The following is a 22,394-nucleotide window of genomic DNA, read 5'->3' as shown; positions in this document are numbered from 1 at the left end:
CCAAAGTTTGGAAAAGAGAGCATTCCCCCTTTCTCACTCAAACGCCAGCTTCATACAATCCTTTTCTTTACTTGTACCACAGAGGAATTCCATCAAACAGGTAAAGAGCATATTAACCCTTCAAGGCCCACTCTTCCCTTTTTATGCTTTATCCTCCATTCGTATGTCTCCAAACGCAACCACCGTTCTCCTTTAAAGACAACCTTTCCCCCTTCTCCCTTCAAAAGAACTCCATGGCGACCTCATCGACATCTCTTTCCCTTTCTTTCGACTCCGCTCTCCAACCAATCCTTTTCCACTCCTCTCACCACCCTTCTTGTTTTCCTACCACCTTCCTCTCGGCTCCGAGATCCTCTTCTCTCTCTATACATTTCCGGCGTCGCGTGCCTCCTCTCTCTCCTCCACAAGCCGTCGACTCCTCCGTTAAGAACCCCACTCCCGGGCCCTTCTTGGACCCCACCACTCTTGAGCAGCTCAAAATTCTTGGAGATTTCCACCAACTCCATGAGTTCGAACATGGGTCGTTGGAAATCCGACCAATGGAGGATTCGGAGCTCGACAACGCGGTTACGCTCCTCGCCGAGTCGTTTATCGAGTCGATGTGGTTGCCGGATCAGTACGCTCAGCTGCTTGCTATTTTGGTGAACCAGTACGTGGTGGAGCGGCGGAGGTTAATGCCGCACATGGTGGTGCTCGTCGGGTTGTATAAGAGCAGAGGGGAGGAGGAGGAGGCGCAGATCGCATGCACCGCAGAGGTGTCTTTCGATGCCCTTGGAGCGAATGCAGCGCCGCCGACGCCATCGCCCCCGAGGGAATGTCCTTACATCTGCAACATGACTGTGAAAAAGCCGCTGAGAAGGTATGAGCTTTACTTATGCTTTGAATTGCTCTATTTTCACTTCAGCTAAATGCTTGGAAACGTTTGGGTACTGCTTGTCTGGACAGAATAAGTGTGATTGTCTTCCTTTTGCATAATGTTGAGTGTAAACTTGGCAAGCTTTATATTTGGAGTAAGAGCGAGATAAGAAAGGAATAATTCAGAATATTTTACTGTGGTTTCCTGTCTTGCGCTCTGAGATATTTTAGGGGTTGCAAATCGCCTTTTAATTTGTACTCTACAATTGCATATATGAATGTGCTCTGGAGTTTCCAGTCCTCAATTAATAGCATGACCAGTATATCTCGGATCACACAGAGGATAATGTCTAACAGAATAATCTTGAATGCTTTCATCTTGTGGATATTGGCAAAATGACAATAGGACCAGAAGCTCTTGAACTATCTCAATTTTCTCTCGCCCTTGTCACTGATATGGAGCCACCATCTTGTTCGCTTATCTTTCCAGCTTCCTAGCATCTAAGAATTGAATTTGATCTACCTCTTCTCATCTTCCATCAGATAAGTCATACATGAAGCCCATAATTGGTTTACTTATTCTTGTAAAGCCCTTGATCGTTATCTTCTAGAATACCCCATATATCAGGCCATTCACAGTAATGTGATAAATTATGTAGCTTATCACTTATCAGAAACTTACTATTATGAAGCTAACTGTCTTTGTGCGTTATGAAGTTGTTTGTAGAGAAAAATCAGGACATTCTTGATTATGAACATGGAGTATCAGGTTTCACCTATCTGTAGTTGCTAGTATTTTTCTCATCTTGATCAACAAATTTGTGAAGTTTTCTTATCAGAATCAGTTTACTTTGTACAAAAGGTAAAGAGACCACCATATGTTGCAATTTGTGAAACATGGTATAAGTTTTTGGAGGTTGAATTGAGGATCTATCTGCTTGGCAGAAACTCTAGTGGCTGAGGACTAACTTGAAAGCCTACAATCAACAACTTATCATCTTTTATTTCTGTGAAAAGGACAAGAGAATCACAGTCAATCAAGATATATTTAACTTGTATCATCAAACTAAATTATAACCTTTCATTTTCCTCTAAAGTTTTGCCCTCTGTGCGCCCAAATGTGAATTTGTTGTTAGCTAGCAGGAAAAGCTATATTTAAGTCAAGATTTTGCCTTTACTAAGAGAATTTCTTTCAAAGCTACTGTCATTTGGAATGTTGACTAGGTAAATAATTTTTATGATTCTGCGTCTGACTAATTCACGGTGCTGAAAGTTCAATAATCAAATGTACTATGTGATTACTGCATTATTCTGGCATTCATTTAAAACCTTATTGTGCATAGTCATGTAATGCAGATTATTCAATGTAATGCAAGGATCATTTTTCTGCATACTGTCTCATCCGGATTCTTTTAGAGATCTTGCAGATTGTGGTGTGATATGTCGTTCCTCTTTTTGTGTTTTAGGAAAGGAATCGGAAGGAAACTCCTGAAAGCATGTGAGGAATTGATAATAAAAATGAAAGCTAAATCAGATGTATATCTTCACTGCAGAGTGGTTGATAAAATCCCTTTCAGCATGTACAAGAAAGCTGGTTACAAAGTCGTCAAGACTGACAGCATCTTAGTCTGGCTGACTGCTCAGCGACGCAAGTACTTAATGCACAAAAAACTACCACAAACTATCAGCGACAATATCTCAGATTCTGACGACGACCACAGCTGATGCAATGTACATGCTAAGAAATCATCCAGTAGCTTGTATACTAAAACTTTACTATTGGCAATGCTGTTCCCTGATCTTCAAATTTGTGACAAGATTATAGTCATTGGAGTAGTAAAATTTGTGAATTGGATTGATCATTTGACATTTGGATGCATAGAGGTAGATTACTAGCTCGTCTACATACTGAAATCGTAGCCATTCTGGTGCTTATTTCACTCGAAATGTTGATCCATTCATTACAGATCTCAAAGAAACAGCGAAAACTCTTAACCTGATTGACTATTTGTGGATCTAGTCTTACTACTATTTGTGGTAGAAGATTATAACCTAATAAGGCATCTTGTTATTATTGATGGCAGAAGATTTATAACCTGGGATATTAGCTTTCTTAAGCTATTAAATGATGATTCAAGGTTGAATTTGGACGGAATTCATTCGCCACTAAACTTAAACCTTTTTAAATCTCAAACTACTCTTTAATTTATTACATTCTCATTGTAGTTCATAGGTAAAATAGGAAAAATGAACATAGTAAAACGAATTCCTATTTTATCTCAAAAAACAAAAACTAGAAAGACTTTATATTTCAGTTTAATTGCTTTCTAAATAAAATCAATTGAAATCTTTATACAATTGGCAAATACCCTTATAGAGCCAAGGCATTAGCATTGGAATTACCACGTCTCCAACCATGGCAAACAGTGGCTTAATGCTTTTGGCTTTGATGTGGCTCTCTCTTGTTTCTTTCAACCGAGCTAATGGTAGATTACTACTCACACAGCTTAAAGGAGGAGATGCGAATGCCATCCAAAGCCTTCATCTAAATCCATCCAGTCCTGCTCCATATATGCTCACTCATGTACTATTATTTATAAACTCAATATTCGATAATCCCCATTTCGTTGTCAATTAAGTATTTTCTCTTCTTAACATTATTGTGTGTGTGTGTGTGTTCTTCTGCAGTGGGCTGTGTATGGGACGAAAGAAGAGATCTTTCATGGTACTACAGCTAAAATAAATATATATGATTCATCTAATCTAACTGTTTATCAGAGCAGTGCTGCACATATATTGCTTTATTTCAACGATGATGAAACCCGTTATGCCATTGAAGCTGGAGTACATGTATGTAGCATCATCTCCTGTATATATAACATTCAGTAACATTGTTATTATATTAAGAAAATTATATTTTACTTCTACGTAGTAATGCTGAAATTTACTTTGCCTCCTCTACAGTTATATTCAAATTAAAATCATTTACACATATTTAATATATGTATTTTCTAAATTTTAATTATTATTATTTTATATGCATTAAAATTTTATAAATTAATTAAATACAATGAAAAAGATAACCATTTCAGTTTAATATAACTATTAAATGGTAAAATGATATAAATAAAACTATAGAAGGGAGTTGTGAAGTAAATTTAGACTTAACCACCCGAGAATGAAATATAATTTTCCCTTATTATATTTATTGGATGTTATTATATTGTGGGATGACTTAAATTGCAGGTATCTCCTTACTTATATAATGATACTAAAGCTCATATCTTCACGAACTGGATTGTGAGTATTAAAAGTTTGTTTTCTCCCTCCCTTAACATCATTCAAATGAATACAAAACTTGTTGATGTCTTGGTTGACTTGTAGGCAGACGACGCTGCCTGCTACAACCTGTGTGTGTCCAGGTTTTGTAAGAGATAATTCGTCCAAAGACGTACCAGGACAAGCAGTAACTCCCCCCTCTGTTTACGACGGTGAACAACGCTACATCATCCTCACTATACAGAAGGTTTGAGTATAAGTTTGATCGCCGTCTGAAGTTGTTTTGCGAGAATATAATGTTTTTAATGGCAGGATGAGAATACCGGAGACTGGTCATTGTACAGAGAAGATGATTCAGGAAATAGAGAACGAATAGGCTTTTGGCCAAAAACTCTGTTTACAAGTTTAGCTACAAGTGGTGCAAAGGTTGAATGGGGTGGAACTGTGTTCTTCACCGAAGATGACAAACAAGACGTAGCAAGCCCTCCTATGGGGAGTGGCCATTTCCCGGTTGAAGGTGAAGGGAAAGCAGCGTCTTTCAAAAACGTCAAATTATTTGATGAAAATGGTAGGATCTACTCCAAGCCTGTGGATGTCCGTCGTTTAATTACCGCAGACGATTGCTACTTGGTTTCTGAGTTTCAAATGGAGGAGGCCATGGATCATGGCAATGGCTATATGTTCTATTATGGTGGACCTGGTGGTTGTGGGTTTTGATCAGAGAATTTGGGCTGAGCCTGAGCCTGAGGCCAGTCTTGAAATACTTGAGACAGGCCCAGAAAAATAAGGGCTGCCAATTGCCAATCAGGCAGGAGATCTTGCAATGTATCTATCTATCTATCTATCTATCTATCTATCTATCTATCATCCCTGGCTAAATGCTTGTATCCAAAAGTTTACTATCCAAAAGTTTCATCTCTTCATTGCCCTAATAATTAATCATATTTTAGTCTTTAAATATTGATGGATGTGTTGAAAAGAAAATAAATCATAATGCAGGGATTAAATTGCAATTTACATTGAAAAATGAGAGAGAGGTAGAAGAGGGTAGTGATCTGAACCGTCGAAAACGAACAAAGTGTGTCAACGCCCTCTGATGAACCGACCACACCCCACCCCCCACCCCGAACGACGAATCCAACAAGAACTCAGACCGCTGTCTGTCTGAACTCCAAACCCCCTTCCCGAATCTAAAGCCTCTCTCTCTCTCTCTCTAGATTCTAGAGAGAGAAACCATGTCCCAGGTCGCCGCCGCGCCGGAAAAGCCGCCACAAGCAACGGAGTACTCCATCGAGCTCTACTTCGACCCCGCCTTGGAAAACCAAGTCCTCAAAGCTTGGAACGCACTCGCCCGCCGCCACATCACCACCCACCTCATCGATATCTCCTCTCGCCCACACCTCACCCTCCTCTCCTTCTCCTCCCTCGACCTCCATCGCCTCCTCTCCCCTCTCCGCTCGCTCTCTTCCCGCCTCGACCCCTTACCCCTCTCCCTCTCCTCCGTCGCCGCCTTCCCTTCCTCCTCCACCTCCGTCGGCGGCGGCGTCCTCTTCCTCTCCCCCACCCCCTCCGCCGCCCTGCTCGGGGTCCACGCCCAGCTCTGCGAGGTGCTCAAGAAGGAAGGGGTCGAGATTCCCGAAGGATTCAAGCCCGACTCTTGGGTTCCGCATTGCGATGTGGGCCAGGACGTGCCCAAGAGCCGGATCGGCGAGGCGTTTTGCGTGCTTCGCGATCTCAAATTGCCGGTTTCCGGGTACGCTGTGGATATTGGGCTCGTAGAGTTGTCGCCGGTGAGGGAGATCTGCTCGTTTCCGCTTGGCGATGGTGGTGCTGAGATTTGAGGTAGGTTTGGGTCTTGGTGTTTTTGGAGCGATCTATCTGTTTTTGATATGGGCTTTGTGGATTTGGTGTCAAAATTGAATCTTGATGGTGGTTGGAACTTGGAAGCTTGAATTTGGCTTGGAGGTTATAGTAGATCGAGTTTTCCTGTTCTGGAAGGTGTTATTGTTATGTCTTTCAACTTTGTAGTGTGCTGTCTTGGTTATGAGTTATGCAATAGAACCCAGGAAACATTATGAACTTTTTGATCTTTTCGAATAGCAATATTATGATCTAGTTTTGTAGTGCTGACAACTTCCTCTTTAGCATTCCAGATTTTTTATTATTTCGAAATAGCAATGTTATGAGCTAGGATGACTGTTAGACACTAGCTAGGTTGTCTAAAATTTTCAGCATTTTCATGTTCTGCACTCTTTAATTTATAAACAAATCTATCGAAGGAACATTGCCAATCTGTTGTCCTTTTTAACTAAAGTCTGCCAAAGAGAACACTCATTGTAATCCTCTTCTGAAGCTGTGGGGCCACAATCACAGAAACATTTTAAAGAATATCTATTTAAAATATAAAATCTATGAGAATCAATGTCAGCTTCGATCATCTTTCATTTTCGTAAAGTAGGTTTTTCTTTAGCAGGGGAAACTAACTCCATTTGCATAAAGATTGCACAGATTGCCTGAAAGTTATGGATCCAATCAGATTCCTGATTAAATTGTTGTCTACTGCCGTCATTTTCTGAACTAATATTGTATTTTCGGGAAATGCAACATAACCGATAGCAATCTTTACAGATTCAAATAGTAACTAAAATGCAAAACTTATCCTTGCTTGAGTATTCTTGAAAGCATAGGTAGATTAAGTGAAGCTTTCTTTAGGCTGGAAAATGATAATTTCTTGGCTTATGTTTTACCTTTCTATTTCTATTTTTAGATGACATGCTAATTGTTTTTTTTTTCCACGTGCTGTATGTATTCCTCTGGATATCACAAGGAGGCAGTAATGAGGTTTGACATAGTGCTCCAACTGTTTGATTTATATGAGAATTCAAGCTGATTGGACATTTCACTACGACAGTCTTCCTAGTGGAATTGGAAATTTGATCTATTATATAACCCATACTTACAAAGTTACAAGAAAATGGAACTGCATTAGGCTTAAGTCGGAAATCTTTTCTTTGATAAGGTCCTAGAGTCCGTTCTTATTCAAGGGTTCTGAAAGCATAACTTTTAAGGCAAACAGATTGGTCTACCTTCTAAATGTCCATATGGAGGTACACATAAGTTGTTATTTTTCTTCAAAGGAATTAGCATATTTCAAGAGTTTAATAGGTGACTCAGGTTTCATTTCTGCAGATAGTTTATACTATGCAGATTTTGAGTAAACTTTCAGATGAATCTGATGTATAGGCAGAAAGGTAATGAAAAGATTGGAAAATTTTAGTCAAACAAATGAGTTAAGGAATATTGTTTGGGCCTTCATTGATGGTCAAACTAAGGTTAGATGCTTTAGCTTGATTAGCCAATATGTTTAAAATTGTTCAGGTTCTCCTATTGTGCAAATCCCATTACAGTTTCTTGTCTCTGTTTACAGTTGAAGACAAATAAAAAAAGCTCTATGCCATGTTCAGATCTTGTGTATACGATTGGTTTAAGAGTACAAAGATATCACCTCTGAGACGATGCAGAATATTAATTAATCTAACAGTTAAACGGGATTCGCAACAAGTTAGCACTCAGTTTCATTGTATGAATACTACTACAATTGCAAAATGCTGGGAAAGCTGATATATTGCATAACTGAGCAATATGGGCTCCAGATTTTTGAGAATTACTCCCAGTGAGATTAGTGGTTGTCCGTCATCCTTTATTTCATATATGGAGTAGAGTGTATCTTCATTTGCGGATCTAGTTGATATATTAGATTATATCATGAAATTAATGTTATGCAAGATCCCAATACGAGGAAATGAAAAGGAGTTATAAATGCTAATTAATGATGTTGAATTAAGTCAATTAACATCTTATCAACTTACCCAATAGGAGGAAAAGAAAAGAAAATAAAAGGAGTTCACATGCATCACACATAGTTTAGCATGTCTTTGTGTATGGTTTAGGAGAATATACCTTGAAGCTTGAAAGATGTGTTTTAGTACTTCACAAAGTACAATAAAGTTGTGGGGGAGAGATACTGTACACAAATGCCTTTCCACTCACTTGCAAGTGAAAATCTCTATTACCATGAATGTTCAGAATATATATTCTTTTCCTTTTCTCACATGACTGAAAAGAAAAATTTATTGGAGGCGGAGCTTATGGTTACTTCCAACATTTGTTGTATCTGCTTTAAAATGTGCGAGTGGGCTTTTTCATCTGTCCCCACTTAGAATTCTCTTCTGCTGCTATAAACATTTGGTACTTCTTTATTTATTACTGCAGTAACAATTCAATCTGGACATTATTTATTCATTTGGCTGCTGCTAGGACAACTACCTGGTTGAACTTCATTATATCTTAAATAATAAATTGTATGCTACCAACAGCTTCCTGACCTTAATGTTAATGGCAGGTATTATTTCTGCGTAATGTCAAAGAGATCCATTCAAAGCAGACTGTCAAGTGAATTCTGATGGTTGTCTTGTACTGCTTCTAGTAAAAATTTTCTTCATCAAATTAATGGCAAGGAAACAACTTCAGAACAATGGGGAAAGGTAATTCTAACAATTACTGTTTGTCTAAGCAATTAACTTTGTATCTCCTACTACCTGGTCATTGTGTTTTTAATTTATAGAAGTTTTGTTATCAGGTTATGTTTCATGCAAACTTTCACAAGGTGTATTAGCTGTATTTCTGTTAATAGTTTCATTCTTAACTCGGCATTTGAACAGGGCCATAAATTTGATACTCAAATTGCTTCTTTTCTTATTCGTATACATAATGTCTCTGCTGATTCAGTCTCAATTTTCTGGGTAATTTGGCACAGGGCATGTCCAAGAACCATGTAAGCACATGACTAATTGGCTAACTATTACTTCCATATTGAATCAATTTTGCTAGCAATAGATCATTCCACATATCAATTGCACCAGGTAAGCACCAGTGCACACAGTCACTGTAACCCCTCATCCACTCATTGTTCCAATGAGTTCCAGGGTGTGCATCAGGCCTCATCATCATAGCTTTGGTCACATCCACAAGCCCAACCTGATTCGCCCCGCTTTGCTCTCCTTGCAGTCTTTCAGCTTCTGCCACCTGAGCATTCCTAATTTCCCAGTAACTCCCACTCAAGCTTACTTCTGCTTCATTCAGCGGTATGGTTCTATTGCAATACCCTCCGCCATTCCAGGGCCCATTCTCAAAATGTGCTGGTGAAAATGTCCGTACTAAAGTTAGTCGTCCATCGCATTCTTTGCATTCACTCAAGAAATGGAGAGCTGTCCTGAAGGCTTTTTTGATTGCAAAGCTAACTCCTAGGTCTTTAACATTTGTCTCCGAGCAGAATATACATCCAATGATTTTGCCACCTTCATATAGGTAGTTCTTCCTGAAAAACCAATGCCCAGCAGAAATTACTACATAGCTGGTTTGTTGCAGTTTATCAGCCCAACTAGTGTCAATCCTGTCCAAGTGCAAATCATAAATCTCCGTTGCTGATTGGTTAATCTGTCGTTCTCTTCCTTCTATCAAAAATTTGGTCCATAGCTTTATCATGGTGAAATCATAGAATCCGAAGTACCAAGTCGTAAATCTATCTTCAGCATCCTTGTACAGTTGCATTGGTGCTTCTACCTGCAAGTCATTTGATAGTTGTCGTCGAATATATCTCAGTATGATTTAGTTGAAGTTCTGCTGCTGCTTACAATGCTTGGACATTTGATTTATGTACCAAAAGTAACAACAGATGTATAATCACTTACTGCTAGCTGAAAACTTTTCTTAGCTACATATGACTTCTTTTTCTTTATTTCTTCATTTCAGATACTCCTATCTTTGGAAGTAATCAGATTGTGTTCCATTCTTACATCTTGGACCATTATCATTCATATTGGGCCAATAAAATATATTAGCTTCCTGCCTTCCTCTCTTGAGATAATTTGAATCTAGAAGTCCCAAAACATGAATGCAATTTCCTTTCATGGTTACATCATCAACTTTTGGTGGAATAATCTAATTTCATTCTCGATTATATTAGAATTTTACTATTTTTTTATAAAAAAAATTGATAATGATTGCAACACTAACAAATCAGATGAAGTAATCTAATCTTACCTGAGATAAAAGACAGAGCAGTGAATCCATCTGATTCCGAGCAACCGAGTCCCCAACAAATGCCAGTGTCTTTCCCCTGACAACGTTCAAGAATGCCTCAGGATTAAACCTTGGCAACTCGCACCCATTTGGCTTCCATCTCCAGTTCACGAAGTCCTGGTTCTTCCCATACTTCCCACAGTTGTTGGACTCAGGCAGGGTCTTGCATGTCCTATTACTGTACGCCAATTTCCCAAAATCTCGCACCCATGTACCATTAAACAAATCACAATCCACTGCACTGCCACCTAAATGAAACAAAGCTATGACAATTACCACAGAGAGAACAAGAAGCATGCTTCAATGGTGAGGTCGTACCATTCGTAGCCTTTCCAAAGAGCAAACTTTGCGTGAGTTCTTCTTTGGAGGTGTTAGGGGGGTAATTGACGGAAAGGAGAACGATGAAGGACGCCATGAGAAGAAATAGCAAGACTGGCCCAGATTTCCTCGACACCATTTTCCAATGCCTCTGTTGGTGTGACAGAGGAGAGGTGGCCATCTCCTTCGCCATGGAGATGAGAGGAAGTGGACGGGATACCCAATTGGATTATTAGATATATTAATGATAATTCTTGTCGATTAATTTGTTACCATAAAAGAGTAATGTGCTTGCCTTAGAGAGTGCATTAATAGCTATGAGGGGTTTCAATTTTCTTAAGATAGGTGGGAAAGTTTTGAGAGTGGCTAAAATGAATGAATGAATGAATAGGTGTGAATGCCAAAGTAATCACCTTAGCTTGCTTAAAAAAAGGACGTGAACATTCTAGTCATGAGCAATATTTTAGGGCACTTTCTAAGGGTTGCTCGCCACCCGTTTGACTATAATCCTTTACCGTATGGATATTTATCGATCTGTCCAAAATTATTTAATTATTTTTAGACATAAAAATATAAAATATCCATTATAGCGAAGATTTAACCCACTTAACTGATTTCTAATCTCTTTTTTGTTGTTCGAAATCTAACAAGAAGGGAATTTGGAGTAATATGGTTAAGCAATTTATATAATATCATTTTCCTAGCTTTTTTTTGTACTTGGGGGTTTAACTAATGTAATTATAATATATACGTATAGCATTTCGTGAGAAATTTAGAACTCGACTGCTAAGCTAGTCCACTGGGCCTAAGCCCAGCAAGAGGCCCAAAAAGTCCAACTGGACCGGGCTTCATTAGCACTAATATCAATCGTTTTAGCTTCTTTTTTTAATCCTTTTTTTTAGTGTTGTAGCGAAAATTCCCAATTATTATGCATTTACAAATAGATCCCTCAGTGATTACAGCTTAATTGGAGCTGACTTTTTTGAATAGGTCCAAAAAGAACAACGAAAAAGATGTCAACTTTTTTCTTAATAAGACTAGAAAAGATGTAGATGATAATATGAACAACGATAAAACCTAACTGCGTTAGTCTTTTTCCTTCCAGCTGTTTGTCTTTGAGGCCCAAAGGCATTACTAGTCTTTTAACAATAACTGCTACAATCTTTAACCATGGTTGGATTTGCTCAATCTTAATCTCCCTGTTAATCTTCCAAGAACAAAGACATGAATGAACACATACCCAACTCCCATAAAGGGATCTAAAAGAAAAAGGAAGTAGAAAAGAAGTGCAAGGAGTTGAATCAAGATCTTCTTCATAACCATAAAGATGGAGAGCATTTACCAAAGGAAGAACAAAGTTTCTGATAAATGAAATGTATATATTAAGTAATTAACTAACCGTGGCATAACAAAGTTGCTTAATTTGATCTCTGCTCGTTCTTCCACCTCTTGATCATCTCCAGTAGTATCTCATTCCAAGTATCGATCGGCCCCGGCAAGCACCAATGCACGCAGTCGTTCTGCACCCTGTCCTTCACCCCGCCGGCGAACGGATTCGGATACATGTACGGCCCCGGGTGCCCGTCGGCTCGCAGCAATGCCAGTTTAGTTACATCCAATGCCTCAATCCTCACCCCCTTCGCATTCTTCGCCGCCGCGGCCACCTCCTCCACCTCCATCTTCCTCATCTCCTTGTCCATGTACTCCATCTCCTTCTCCCCTTCCCTGTAAGGCTCCTTTTTGGGACAAGCCCCGGCCTTGTCCCACTCGCCTTCGAAGTGCGCCGGTGAGAAGGTGACGACCGCGGCGAACTTGGAATCGTCTCTTCTGCTGACCTCTTTAAGGGTAGTCTCGATTGCTTTGCGGAAGACGTCGAAGAAGCCAATCTCGGTGTGGTTCAATTCCGGGCAATGGTGGCAGCCAAGAGCTACGTCTTTTTCGTAGTACACAGCTGGGTGGAGGAACCAATGCCCGATTGAGAAGACCACTATGTCGATCTGGTCCAACTCCGACGCCCACCTCTCGTCGGGCGAATCCAAGTAGAGCATGTTGTGATTCAGACCCAACTCCGCCTTCTTCTCCTTCCCCTGAACGAGGAACGGAGACCAGAACACCGAGACGGTGGCGTTGTAGTCCTTGAAGACCCATCTCCGAAACTTGTTCTCCTCGTCGTGGTAGACGAGTTCAGGGATCGAGGAGGTCGCCAAGAGGCAGAGGAGGGACTCCAGTTGGTTCCTAGCCATCGAATCGCCGACGAACGCCAAGTGTTTGTTCCTGGTCTGGGAGAGGAAGGAGACGGGATCGAAAGGCGGAAGCTCGCATTGCTTCGGACGCCACCGCCAATAGAGGTAATCGGTATCTGGGCGGCCGTGGGCCATGCAATTCTGGCCGTCCTTGATGGTCTTGCAGCTCGTGCCATTGTATCTCGGCCCGGACGAATCCTGGATCCATTCGCCATTGGAGTAGTCGCATCTGGGCAGATTACCTGTTTGATGCGGGACTAAGAAGAAGAAGAAGACATCGATTAGGAGATGTGATGGATAGTAACGAAGGAGATGAGTAGGGAGATGTAGGTGGTGTTACCTTGAGAAGAAATGGTGATCTCTGGGGGTTGAGGTGTTTGGGTTCTGGAGAGGGGGAAGAGGTAGTAGTGGAGGAGACCCAAGGGGATCAAGGCGTAGAGAGCCCAAGCAATGAGCTTCTTGGTGAGGAAATGGCTGTTGGGTTGGGAGAAGTGATGGTGTTGGGTGCCCATGGCAGAGATTTATCCTCTCTCTCTCTCTATACGGAAACACAACGATCTATAGAGGGAGAGTCGGAGAGAGAGAGACAGACAGAGGTGGAAAAGAGGAGAGGAAAGGTGGGGTCTTCGTCGGTGGGTGACAGGTCGATCGTAGGAATTTTCCACACTTGTGTACGTGGCTATTTATTGTTGGCTTACTTCTACAGTTCTACTCTCATCTTTTTCAACCTTTTCTACTTGCAAGAATTGATGGAGATTGGAGAAGTGATGCTTTGTTTTATGGGGACAGAAGTCCGTGGAAAGCGTAGAGCCAGTGGTTAATTAAAATGGAGGTCAAGGAAACAAACCAATCATAGAGTAGTGCAGGCACGTACATGTAGATTCTTATTACTTAGTCATGTGAGGGAGATGTGAATTGGATCCATGTTCAAGGGGGTTTAATTCTATTAAAGCTTGAAATATATTAGCTCAGATAGTTTTTGAAGCATCAATTATCTGGGAAGCAATTTGTAAAGTATTGTATACATAAAAAGGTCTTATAGTCTACAGTCTACACCACAATTCAAGTTGAGAAAAATGGCCACCAACGGCGAGGAGACCTGCAAGCCTGGGCACCTTACTCTAATACCATTCATTGTGAATTCTACAATTGAAATGTTCCTTGAGCTAAATCGAAGGCAAAAGAATAGGAGTTCAAACGTAGACTGAAGCATTAAGTGAACAGTATGGTTTGATGATACCTTTAATATATAATATGTACAACCAGAAACGACAGCAAATTTTTCATATCTTTTTTTTCGTACAGATAAAGATTTTGTCCTCAGGATGCTAGAGGGCCAAAATAAAGTATCACAATCCAGTTCGAGTTTAAACAAATGGAAACGTATTCACATTTCTCAAATAGATTGAAAGGAACACTTCAACAATATACTGGAACAAAGATTTAAGTAACAAAGAGGGAAACATGGAGGAGACCAGGGGTCTTGGGTGGTAGAATAAACCCAGAAACAAATGTAGTACCAACACAAACAACCAAACATTAACAGCCATGCAATCTGACATTGTCAACAAAAGTATCAAAGCATACATCTATAACACCACCAATCTTATATACAAGTAAAACTCTTAAGACAAAAGCAACACAGTTTCAGAACGACGGTGCAATGATCAAAGCGCCCTTTCATTTATCGCCCTAGAAAAATAGAAAACTCAAAACAATCGTCGTCCAGTAAAGGACTGAAGAACATGTTGTACCTTGAGTAGTGAAACAAGGCTTTTTTGGGGAAAAGCTTCTACTGATACAACTGAAACTTTTTCATTGAAATATTTAAATTGCATAGTGACCATCAAAATTAACAAGGAAATACTCTACAGGAGTATCTGGAAAAAGAGTCTTGTGCCACTGGAAGGAGAGTATATTTAAGTGTCCAACTGATATACAACTCTGTAGTGTTGGAGTTTTCTTAGCTACAAGGCAGACACATGTAGAGCTGCAGGCACCATCCATCAGGAAGGAACTTATGTAAAAGAACTTTGATAAAACAACGCAACATCTACATCAATTACAGTAAGGTCGGATTTCCTCTGTAAGACTTCCACGTCATCTTCAGGGCAAACATCAGGAATGATAAGTTTCTATGTGTATAAACTAGTAACAGGATTCCACATCTGCTCGTGCCTGCAAATAAAGCTCTATTTCATAATAAGAAAAGAATGGAGAGAGAAAGTTCAAGACGTAATGGACAGCATAAAAAGATAACTAATACAAGCTCACTTGACCCTGAAGTCACTGATGAGATGGGTTCTTTAGAGGTTTCATTACTGCTGCCATGAGAGTTGCTTGTACGCTGATTTCTCTGCATCCCAACCCCCTTCAGGTTCCTTCCTCTTTACACCCACACCTGGCACTTGGTACATCCTTGCCTGCTCCTCCAGCATAGCATTAGAAGTGGCAACAAGAACTTGTCTTGATGATGGAGGCAACCTGTCATCCCCCCTTCCTTCTGCATTTATACTTCCTGGACCTGCATTGAGATCAAGACCTTGTCTCACCCACTTCCGGCTGTTTTCGGAACCACCAATAGTACTACTCTCTGCAAGGCTGACCATATAAGGCCTTGGATAATGTGATGTAGCTGTGCCTGCTGGCCCAACAAACTGGGAAGGAATGGTAGCAAAGCATGAAGCACCTGCTGACGAAGAATCAACATAGGATGTTGACCCACCTGAGAAGGAGGTTGACGCAAGAGGATAGCTGGAAGCAAATGGGAAGCTGGCATAGGGAAATGCCGTAGCAGGGGAAAAGGCCATTGCTGGAGATGAGGAAAGCATTGGGCCCCTGTAAATATCACTGCCAAATGTGCTACCACCAGTTACAGACCCCAAAATCCTATGTGCCCCTGGAGCTGCAACAAGAGGGTAAGGCTGTTCACCTCTATCAGGCAAGAAAGATGGTATAGCAACAGCCGGATAAGGATTGCTTGGCGGATACCATGAAAGCATGTTCGCTATTTCAGCATTGTTCATTCTGAGACCTGCAGCTGGAGGTAAGAAGGGTACATTACTGGGTGCCTTTGCAACTTGGCTCCTTGGTGCAAGTTCTGCAACAACTTCATCAACACCTGGTCCATCATTTAAATCAAAGTCCCTTGAACTGCTAGCTGCTGCATTTGGAAATCGTTCATAAGGTGATATTACTGGCAAAATTGGCATGTCAACTCTAAGACTACTGCTAGCCAATAGTTGTCCATTTTCATTAGCTTCATCAACCCTATTCAGGTCAAGATCAAGTCTACAAGCAGCTCGTGTGGGCGCATCGTGATTACTGTTTCCTGTTTCAGAGCACAATGTCTGAGCAGAACTCTGAGAGGCCATGTCTTCAAGAAGCCTCTCATCAGGTACATTCAGATCGATATCCAACGGAGGACGGCTCTGCTTCCCAACAGCATCACACACAGCAATGTCAGACGTACTGAGTGGCATCTCCAAAACCTTTCGAGGTTCTGCAGGACGAAATGCACTAGTGGGGGCTGAACCTTTCCACCCGAGTTCACCTTTACTTTTCAATAAATTTTCAGGTGGAACAAAAGGTCCTTTTGCTGGAGCAGCTACTGTGATTGGTGCAGGCAAGCTATTTGAGAAAGGAGGCACAAGGGGAGAGACAATTGGCAAATGAATCTCAGAGGAACATACTAGAGCTTCTGAGCTAGCTGGCTCACATGGGTGCGGGTGCCCATCATCCACATGGATGCTTTCATTTAAGTCGAAGTCAAGCTTAGCTGAGACATCTGACTCAGCTTTAACAGCCAGTGAAGATACCTCAGCAGACGAAGCAAGGTCATCGCTTCCACCTGCGTCATCGCTGGACATTTTAGAACCAGTAGGCTTCACACACTGCTCAATCTCCTTAATTATAATATTTGGTGAAACTTCACAGTTTGCCGATTTTGTATGGTTATCCTTTGGTTCAACATTTTTATCAACCCCTGCGGCAGTTGAAAGTGAGACTGCTGCTGATCCAATTCGATCATCAATGCTTGATGGCACAAAATTGGCATGTTCCTTCCTTTCAATAGCATTTGACTCCAAGAAATGCATGCCAGGCATTTTAGTCTTGGATTCATCAGCATTTTGAGGACAAGGAGCTTTATTGGAGTTAGACGAAGCAACTGCATCATCACCAGACCTATCTAGAGCGTCTGCATGATCTGATACTACAGGATGCTGCGGTCGTTCATTTAGAGTGGTAGGTCCCTGCACTTCTTTTCCACTAGGACATGATGAAGAAGATCCCTCAACTAGCAGTGTTTCAATTTTTCTGCTTGAAGTAGTATTATCACATCCATCATCCAAGCCCTTGCAAACTACATCAGAGGTGTCCATCTTGCCCTCTTCAACCTTTTCACAAGTAAAATCTATATTTTTATGTTCCTCTGTGGAGGGACTCCTAGTTGTAGGTTTGCAATCTATATAACTATCAGCAATCTGCTCACTAGCAATCTGCTTGTCCTGGTGTTGATAGGGTCCATTGCCCTCACACTCTGTGTCACCTGGACCAGACTTAGGTAAACATCTATCAACATTTTCTTCTTCAAGTTTTCCATCAGACTTAATGGCAGAATCCGCACATGTATGGGTAATGGAATTGGAAACAGGAGGTTGTTCTGTAGGCTCAGCTGTAATGTTATTATGCAAGGGTAAGTCAGTTTTCTTAACAGATGAAAATGTGATGCCCATCTGTTTTGAATCATCCCTAGCTGAAAATTCAGCATTTTTATCATGCTTCTTAGAGTCAACGTCAGTAGTTTCATCAGATTGGGTATGACTCGGGGCAACAATTTCATTAGAGGACAACCTTGACTTAGCATCATTCTTACCAGCACAAGGTTCTTCCTCAGGAGGCAAAATTTTAGGTGAACCACATGGGGAGATTAACTCAGATTTACATATTTCTCCAGCAGCCACACTTGCAAGTAGATTCATCCCAATATCATCACCAACTGCTAATGGGGCACTAGCTTCTGAATATTTGGCACAACTTTCAACTAGTGCATTTATAGAGCTAAAAGAATTTCTTGCCCTGGTTTCAGTCCAGAAGACTCGCTTCTCATTCCCAGATGACGGACATGCATTTCTCGGGATGTCTGCCCCCTTCCCACTTTCCTCAGCAACCCTGTTATGCTGATACTCAAGAATACCCAAAAGTGACCTATCACCTTCATCTGAACCAATACGTCCTTTATCATTGTGCTGCTCTGATTCTCCATCAGCATCCATTGCTATAAGAGATTGAGAAGCACCGCTCCTTGGTTTTACTATATGATCATTATTTTGCTCAGGTTTCTCACAAAGCCCTGGAGATGATGCTCTGCTGCCCATAACTGACGGGTCCTCAAAAGAACCTCCACTAACACTTCGTGCAGGGCTACGACTAGGATTATGGAGCCTAACAATCAACTTATGACTGTTCCCATGGTCTGCAACAGGCATTTCAAGTGGTTTGTCGCATGTTAGTCCAGATGGTGAAGTTTTATCCGTTGTTGTAGTCCTGTTAAGAGAACCAGACTTACCAGAACTACCTTCCTTCTGAACTCCAGAAATATTTTTCCCATGAAGCCCGTTGCTGGACCTTCTATGGCGTGAAGAACCACCGGAAGTCTTGCCAACATTTACTGATCCAGCAGTTGAACTTCTTGCATCCTCTTTCAATGAACCCTTTGCTCTTAAATGATCACTAGAACAAGACTGACTGTTGTTCTGCGATTGACTGGAACTGCTGCTCTTTTCCTCTTTTACTACCGCAAGTGACATCTCAGGAGTTCCAGTGCCACCAGTTGTTTTGCATGGTGAATCCTTTGAGCTAATTGCTACAGGTGCTGACAGAGATGATTGCAATTTTATAGAACCAGATGCTACTGGAGTTGACTTTGTTATCACATCACCATGCCCAGGCTTACCAGGCATACATTTAGGTGCAGTAGGCTGACTCATAGGGCTTTTCATAACCACCTCAGTTGATCCACTACGTCTGTCACCTGTATGAGAAACTTCTGAGAAACCCGGCTTTACTGGCCATGTAACAGCCTGGCTTGATCCAACAGATTTTGCATCGTTTATCTTCATTTCTGCGCCAACTCGTTTCTTCCAGGTGTCAACCAAACTCCTAGACTTCTTTTGAATTTCCAAGTTCTTATGACTCCGCAAGTTGTTCACAGACTTCCCGATTTGACAGGCCCGTAGAGCATCAAGATTCACAGGCAACCTATCAAGTGCACGAAACAGGGCCAGGATAAGTTCCTCAGTAGCTTTATCACTTTCCTTTGGACTATTTCCATCACCATTCTTTCCTTTGTGTGCCTCTTGAAGCCAATCATCCAACACAGAGACACCCCTGAGCTCCACAAAACGGCCAAGGCAATCATATCTATCTGTGGCTGCAATTATATCTGCAAGCATCACTCGACCAGCCAAATCTAGTTTCCTCTCAGTTCTATCAAGCAGCATGAGGTTAACCAATTTCTCAACTGCTTCAGAATTGTCAAGCCCACCTTTTTCGGTTATCTTGGCAATTTCAGCTTTTATGTTATCAAATTTATAGCTAACAGAATCACCATCCTCTGCTTTTGCAGAACGATCACGGTCACGCTTAATGGGCTCTGTGTCTGGATCACTCCTGTCCCTCTTCTTTCCCTTAACCTGTGAAGGCAAGGAGGAGGAACTATTTTGTACACTATCTGAACCAGGTTTTAACTGATGAGTGGACGACGGACCATTTAGTGGTTTTGGTGACCGACCACCTGACTGGAGTGCTGCATGCATCTCTAGTTGTGTTCTATCTAAAAGTTGATCCACTTCTTCCTGTCGTTCCTGACCAAAGATTGAATATTAAGTAGCAATATATACATCTTAACTAAATCAATCTAAGAGCAACATGCACATATACTATCAACTATCCTACAACAGGAGAGAAAAGTGTAAGGATATAGGACTTACATCGACATAATCCTGATCAGTTAGCCACCATAAACACTTACTTTCAATATCATATACTCGCCTACACACAAATGAGGATATCCCTGCTGGAAGTTCAACACCCTTTCGTAAAAATGCTACCTTACAGGGATGAAGCAACGAGGCAGCAGATATCACATCCTTGTGGAAAGAGTAGAAGACCTCATTTGGAGCAGCATCATGTAGTATACCTTTGGCAAGCTTTATGTCAGCCGGCCGGTAAAGCCAATTTACACATAACTTGAGATAATTTTCTTCACTTGTCCTAAACCAACGAATTTTTCCAATGAAAGGTGGGGCATTGCCAGCCTGGAATAAAGCACACTCACCGACTCGAATCTTGCGACCGTCCTACAAAACCAAAGTTATATTAAGATGTGCTAGGTGGAGAATGAGACAATGAATGCTCTTCAAATATACTACATTTAACAGAAACCACCAATTGGAATCTAGCTTAAATGCATTTAAAATATTTAAAAATGGATGATGCATCTCTCCAAACTTCCAAAGTTGGCAAAGAAGAAAGCATGCCAAATAGAACACCCTATTAGCTGCACTACCAAGTGCATCTCGCGCAAGTGTCTTGAAGTTCCTTTACCAAACTGCAGTATGGAACATCTCCGAGGATTTCCATCAAGACAAAAATAAGCACATGAATACTCCTGAAGCCATGGGCAAACCAACTGGAAGTATTGACGAAATTTAGTTGCAAAAGGTGTGCATTTTTTCATCAAATTATACTGTTTAAAAAAGTTATATAACTAAAATTTTCTATAACTACACAATTAGGTATTATAAAATCTAAATGCAATATTATCTTTATTCCTATGTAAGGTCTCCTCGCCAAAGACAACGGTTCCTAAATAAGTACAGTATCCTATTCCGACATTATTGAATTTGTAGTCGACCCATCATTTGCCAATGCCCAATATACCTTCGGATAGAAGCTAAAACATCTGATATTTTCAAGATGTTTTTGACATCATAGCATGGCTCTTCTTATCTCTCTTTCTTAACATCAACCGATGAGGTTTTATAACATAAAGACATGGAAAACATGGATACCCATAGGAGGCTCACTATGCCAACATACAGATGATAAAACTATAAATTAATTCTCAAAAACGTATCATATTATATTTGAAGTTTTCGGAAACTTTTAATTGTTTTCCTTTGGCAGCACTAATTCAATTGATGGAATTAGTCTCTCAGTACTAGTTTTTTCTCCTTACTGTTGTCAATTTCAATGCCAAGTATAACACTAAATTAAACAATGACTTGCAAAGAACATGATTTTGAGGTAAAACTTTCTAAGTTGAAGGAAATACAGTAGAGGCAAAAATAATTTGCAGGCAAAAAGCACGACAGAGGCCCTTGTGCAAAACCTTTTTGAGAATAACCTATTACTCACAACTGATACTCCATCTCTAACTGGATAACCGGACTCTTAAATTACTACATAACTCTCTTGATATAGGTACGTGCTCTTTCTTTTTATCTACAGCAGTAAACATCATTTTAAGTCTTCTGACAGGAAATAAACGACCAAAAAATAGCAATAACCACTTCAGAACTCCTAAAATACCCAGAGTTCATGATACATAGCACACCTGGCAGGAGTAATATAGCACGAAAAATAAACATAATATACATAGCCGACGCCCCCAAAACCACCTGCTTGACAAGCGAGAAATTTAAACACAGCTGACAAATAAAAATCGACTACCCTAGCCAATACCCTAAATACCAACATCTACCAAAAAACTCCCAACAAAAGCCCATGGATCCAAAACAAGGAGCCGGCAATAAAACACATCAATTTCCCACTTTTCCCAAACTCGCATACTAGATCAACCAAAACCCAATAAAGGCCGCACCTTTAAAAAACAATCCGACGCGGACTGAAGGGAATCGGAAGGAGATTGGTTGACCACTGTTGCTGCTGCTGCTCCTATACCAGGCGCAGGCACCGGCCACATGTGCAGCCGCCGTTTCCTCTCCTCACCTTCTCTCCCATGCATAGCCTTGCATCCTTCCCTTCTGGATTGGCTCCGATCCCTCCTCCGGCGAGAACCATCAATCCCCTGCCTCAATTTCTCCACAAGCCCACAAATCGCATCCAAACCCTAGAAATCCCCTTCCCTACCAAACCCTAGATCCGTCGTCACCTCGCCAATGGATGCCCGGACAAACCTTGATTCGGATGATTCCCAAGTGCGCGAACCTAATCGGACCGCAAAGATTTCGGCGAGAAAGAACGAGAAGAAATAGGGAAAGGGGAGATTATGGAGAGAAATTTGGGTCGCGGGTTTCGCGATCTGATGCTAGAGAGAGAAAGGAAAAGAGAGAGGATAGAGAGAGAAAATGGGGTAAATTAAGCTCCGTGTATTGTTTTGGTGGACGGATGGATGGGCGCAAACCAGGGGGTGAGATGGGTTAATGTGCGCCGTGTGATGGCGGGCAGGGCAGAGGTTAGTTTTGACCTCGTGATGCGTGCTAAGCTGCGCACGTGGTAACCAACGACTCTTCGGTATGATTTTGATGGTTC

The 22,394-nt window shown here is 41.0% G+C and overlaps 6 protein-coding genes across 11 annotated transcripts; 3 read left to right on the top strand and 3 right to left on the bottom strand.

Annotated features, from left to right (window-relative positions):
- The first annotated feature begins 14 nt into the window (after positions 1 to 14).
- On the top strand, positions 15 to 2,752 carry LOC140777320 (GCN5-related N-acetyltransferase 5, chloroplastic). The gene is made up of 2 exons (XM_073121354.1): positions 15 to 859; positions 2,322 to 2,752. The coding sequence occupies exons 1-2, from the start codon at positions 144 to 146 to the stop codon at positions 2,578 to 2,580; spliced, it is 975 nt and encodes a 324-aa protein (XP_072977455.1). The 5' UTR covers positions 15 to 143; the 3' UTR covers positions 2,581 to 2,752.
- Positions 2,753 to 3,667: 915 nt separating this feature from the next.
- LOC140777065 (protein neprosin-like) lies at positions 3,668 to 4,851 on the top strand. The gene is made up of 4 exons (XM_073120965.1): positions 3,668 to 3,705; positions 4,102 to 4,155; positions 4,240 to 4,381; positions 4,447 to 4,851. The coding sequence occupies exons 1-4, from the start codon at positions 3,668 to 3,670 to the stop codon at positions 4,849 to 4,851; spliced, it is 639 nt and encodes a 212-aa protein (XP_072977066.1).
- Positions 4,852 to 5,283: 432 nt separating this feature from the next.
- On the top strand, positions 5,284 to 10,046 carry LOC140779876 (uncharacterized). 3 transcript variants are annotated; one of them, XR_012107410.1, is made up of 3 exons: positions 5,284 to 5,976; positions 8,537 to 8,678; positions 9,946 to 10,046. XR_012107410.1 is itself a non-coding variant. In XM_073125194.1 (2 exons), the coding sequence occupies exon 1, from the start codon at positions 5,370 to 5,372 to the stop codon at positions 5,973 to 5,975; it is 606 nt and encodes a 201-aa protein (XP_072981295.1). In that variant the 5' UTR covers positions 5,284 to 5,369; the 3' UTR covers position 5,976; positions 8,537 to 8,928. The 3 variants fall into 3 exon arrangements, 1 of the variants encoding a protein (XP_072981295.1); XR_012107409.1 differs by lacking the exon at positions 9,946 to 10,046 and adding an exon at positions 8,951 to 9,069; XM_073125194.1 differs by lacking the exon at positions 9,946 to 10,046 and having other exon boundaries at positions 8,537 to 8,928.
- LOC140779878 (xyloglucan O-acetyltransferase 3-like) lies at positions 8,958 to 10,958 on the bottom strand. Its single transcript, XM_073125195.1, has 3 exons — positions 10,594 to 10,958; positions 10,237 to 10,523; positions 8,958 to 9,756 (listed from the first exon to the last, which is right to left on the bottom strand). Exons 1-3 carry the CDS (start codon positions 10,784 to 10,786, stop codon positions 8,989 to 8,991), a joined length of 1,248 nt encoding a protein of 415 aa, XP_072981296.1. The 5' UTR covers positions 10,787 to 10,958; the 3' UTR covers positions 8,958 to 8,988.
- Positions 10,959 to 11,660: 702 nt separating this feature from the next.
- On the bottom strand, positions 11,661 to 13,480 carry LOC140778502 (xyloglucan O-acetyltransferase 1-like). 2 transcript variants are annotated; one of them, XM_073123248.1, is made up of 3 exons: positions 13,177 to 13,480; positions 11,993 to 13,093; positions 11,661 to 11,792 (listed from the first exon to the last, which is right to left on the bottom strand). In XM_073123248.1, exons 1-2 carry the CDS (start codon positions 13,346 to 13,348, stop codon positions 12,012 to 12,014), a joined length of 1,254 nt encoding a protein of 417 aa, XP_072979349.1. In that variant the 5' UTR covers positions 13,349 to 13,480; the 3' UTR covers positions 11,661 to 11,792; positions 11,993 to 12,011. The 2 variants fall into 2 exon arrangements, with proteins under 2 accessions (XP_072979349.1, XP_072979348.1); XM_073123247.1 differs by having other exon boundaries at positions 11,782 to 11,800.
- A 1,152-nt stretch (positions 13,481 to 14,632) lies between these two features.
- On the bottom strand, positions 14,633 to 22,240 carry LOC140778480 (uncharacterized). 3 transcript variants are annotated; one of them, XM_073123214.1, is made up of 4 exons: positions 21,724 to 22,240; positions 19,829 to 20,197; positions 15,107 to 19,702; positions 14,633 to 15,014 (listed from the first exon to the last, which is right to left on the bottom strand). In XM_073123214.1, exons 1-3 carry the CDS (start codon positions 21,865 to 21,867, stop codon positions 15,155 to 15,157), a joined length of 5,061 nt encoding a protein of 1,686 aa, XP_072979315.1. In that variant the 5' UTR covers positions 21,868 to 22,240; the 3' UTR covers positions 14,633 to 15,014; positions 15,107 to 15,154. The 3 variants fall into 3 exon arrangements, with proteins under 3 accessions (XP_072979315.1, XP_072979317.1, XP_072979314.1); XM_073123216.1 differs by having other exon boundaries at positions 14,633 to 15,028; positions 15,111 to 19,702; XM_073123213.1 differs by having other exon boundaries at positions 15,111 to 19,702; positions 21,724 to 22,239.
- Between the last annotated feature and the right edge of the window lie 154 nt (positions 22,241 to 22,394).

The sequence above is a fragment of the Typha angustifolia genome, chromosome 15 (assembly GCF_048772165.1).
Source record: "Typha angustifolia cultivar Huaian chromosome 15, ASM4877216v1, whole genome shotgun sequence".
NCBI lineage: Eukaryota > Viridiplantae > Streptophyta > Magnoliopsida > Poales > Typhaceae > Typha > Typha angustifolia.
Note: the sequence above shows the minus strand (reverse complement) of the source record. Positions and strands in the feature narration are given on the sequence as shown.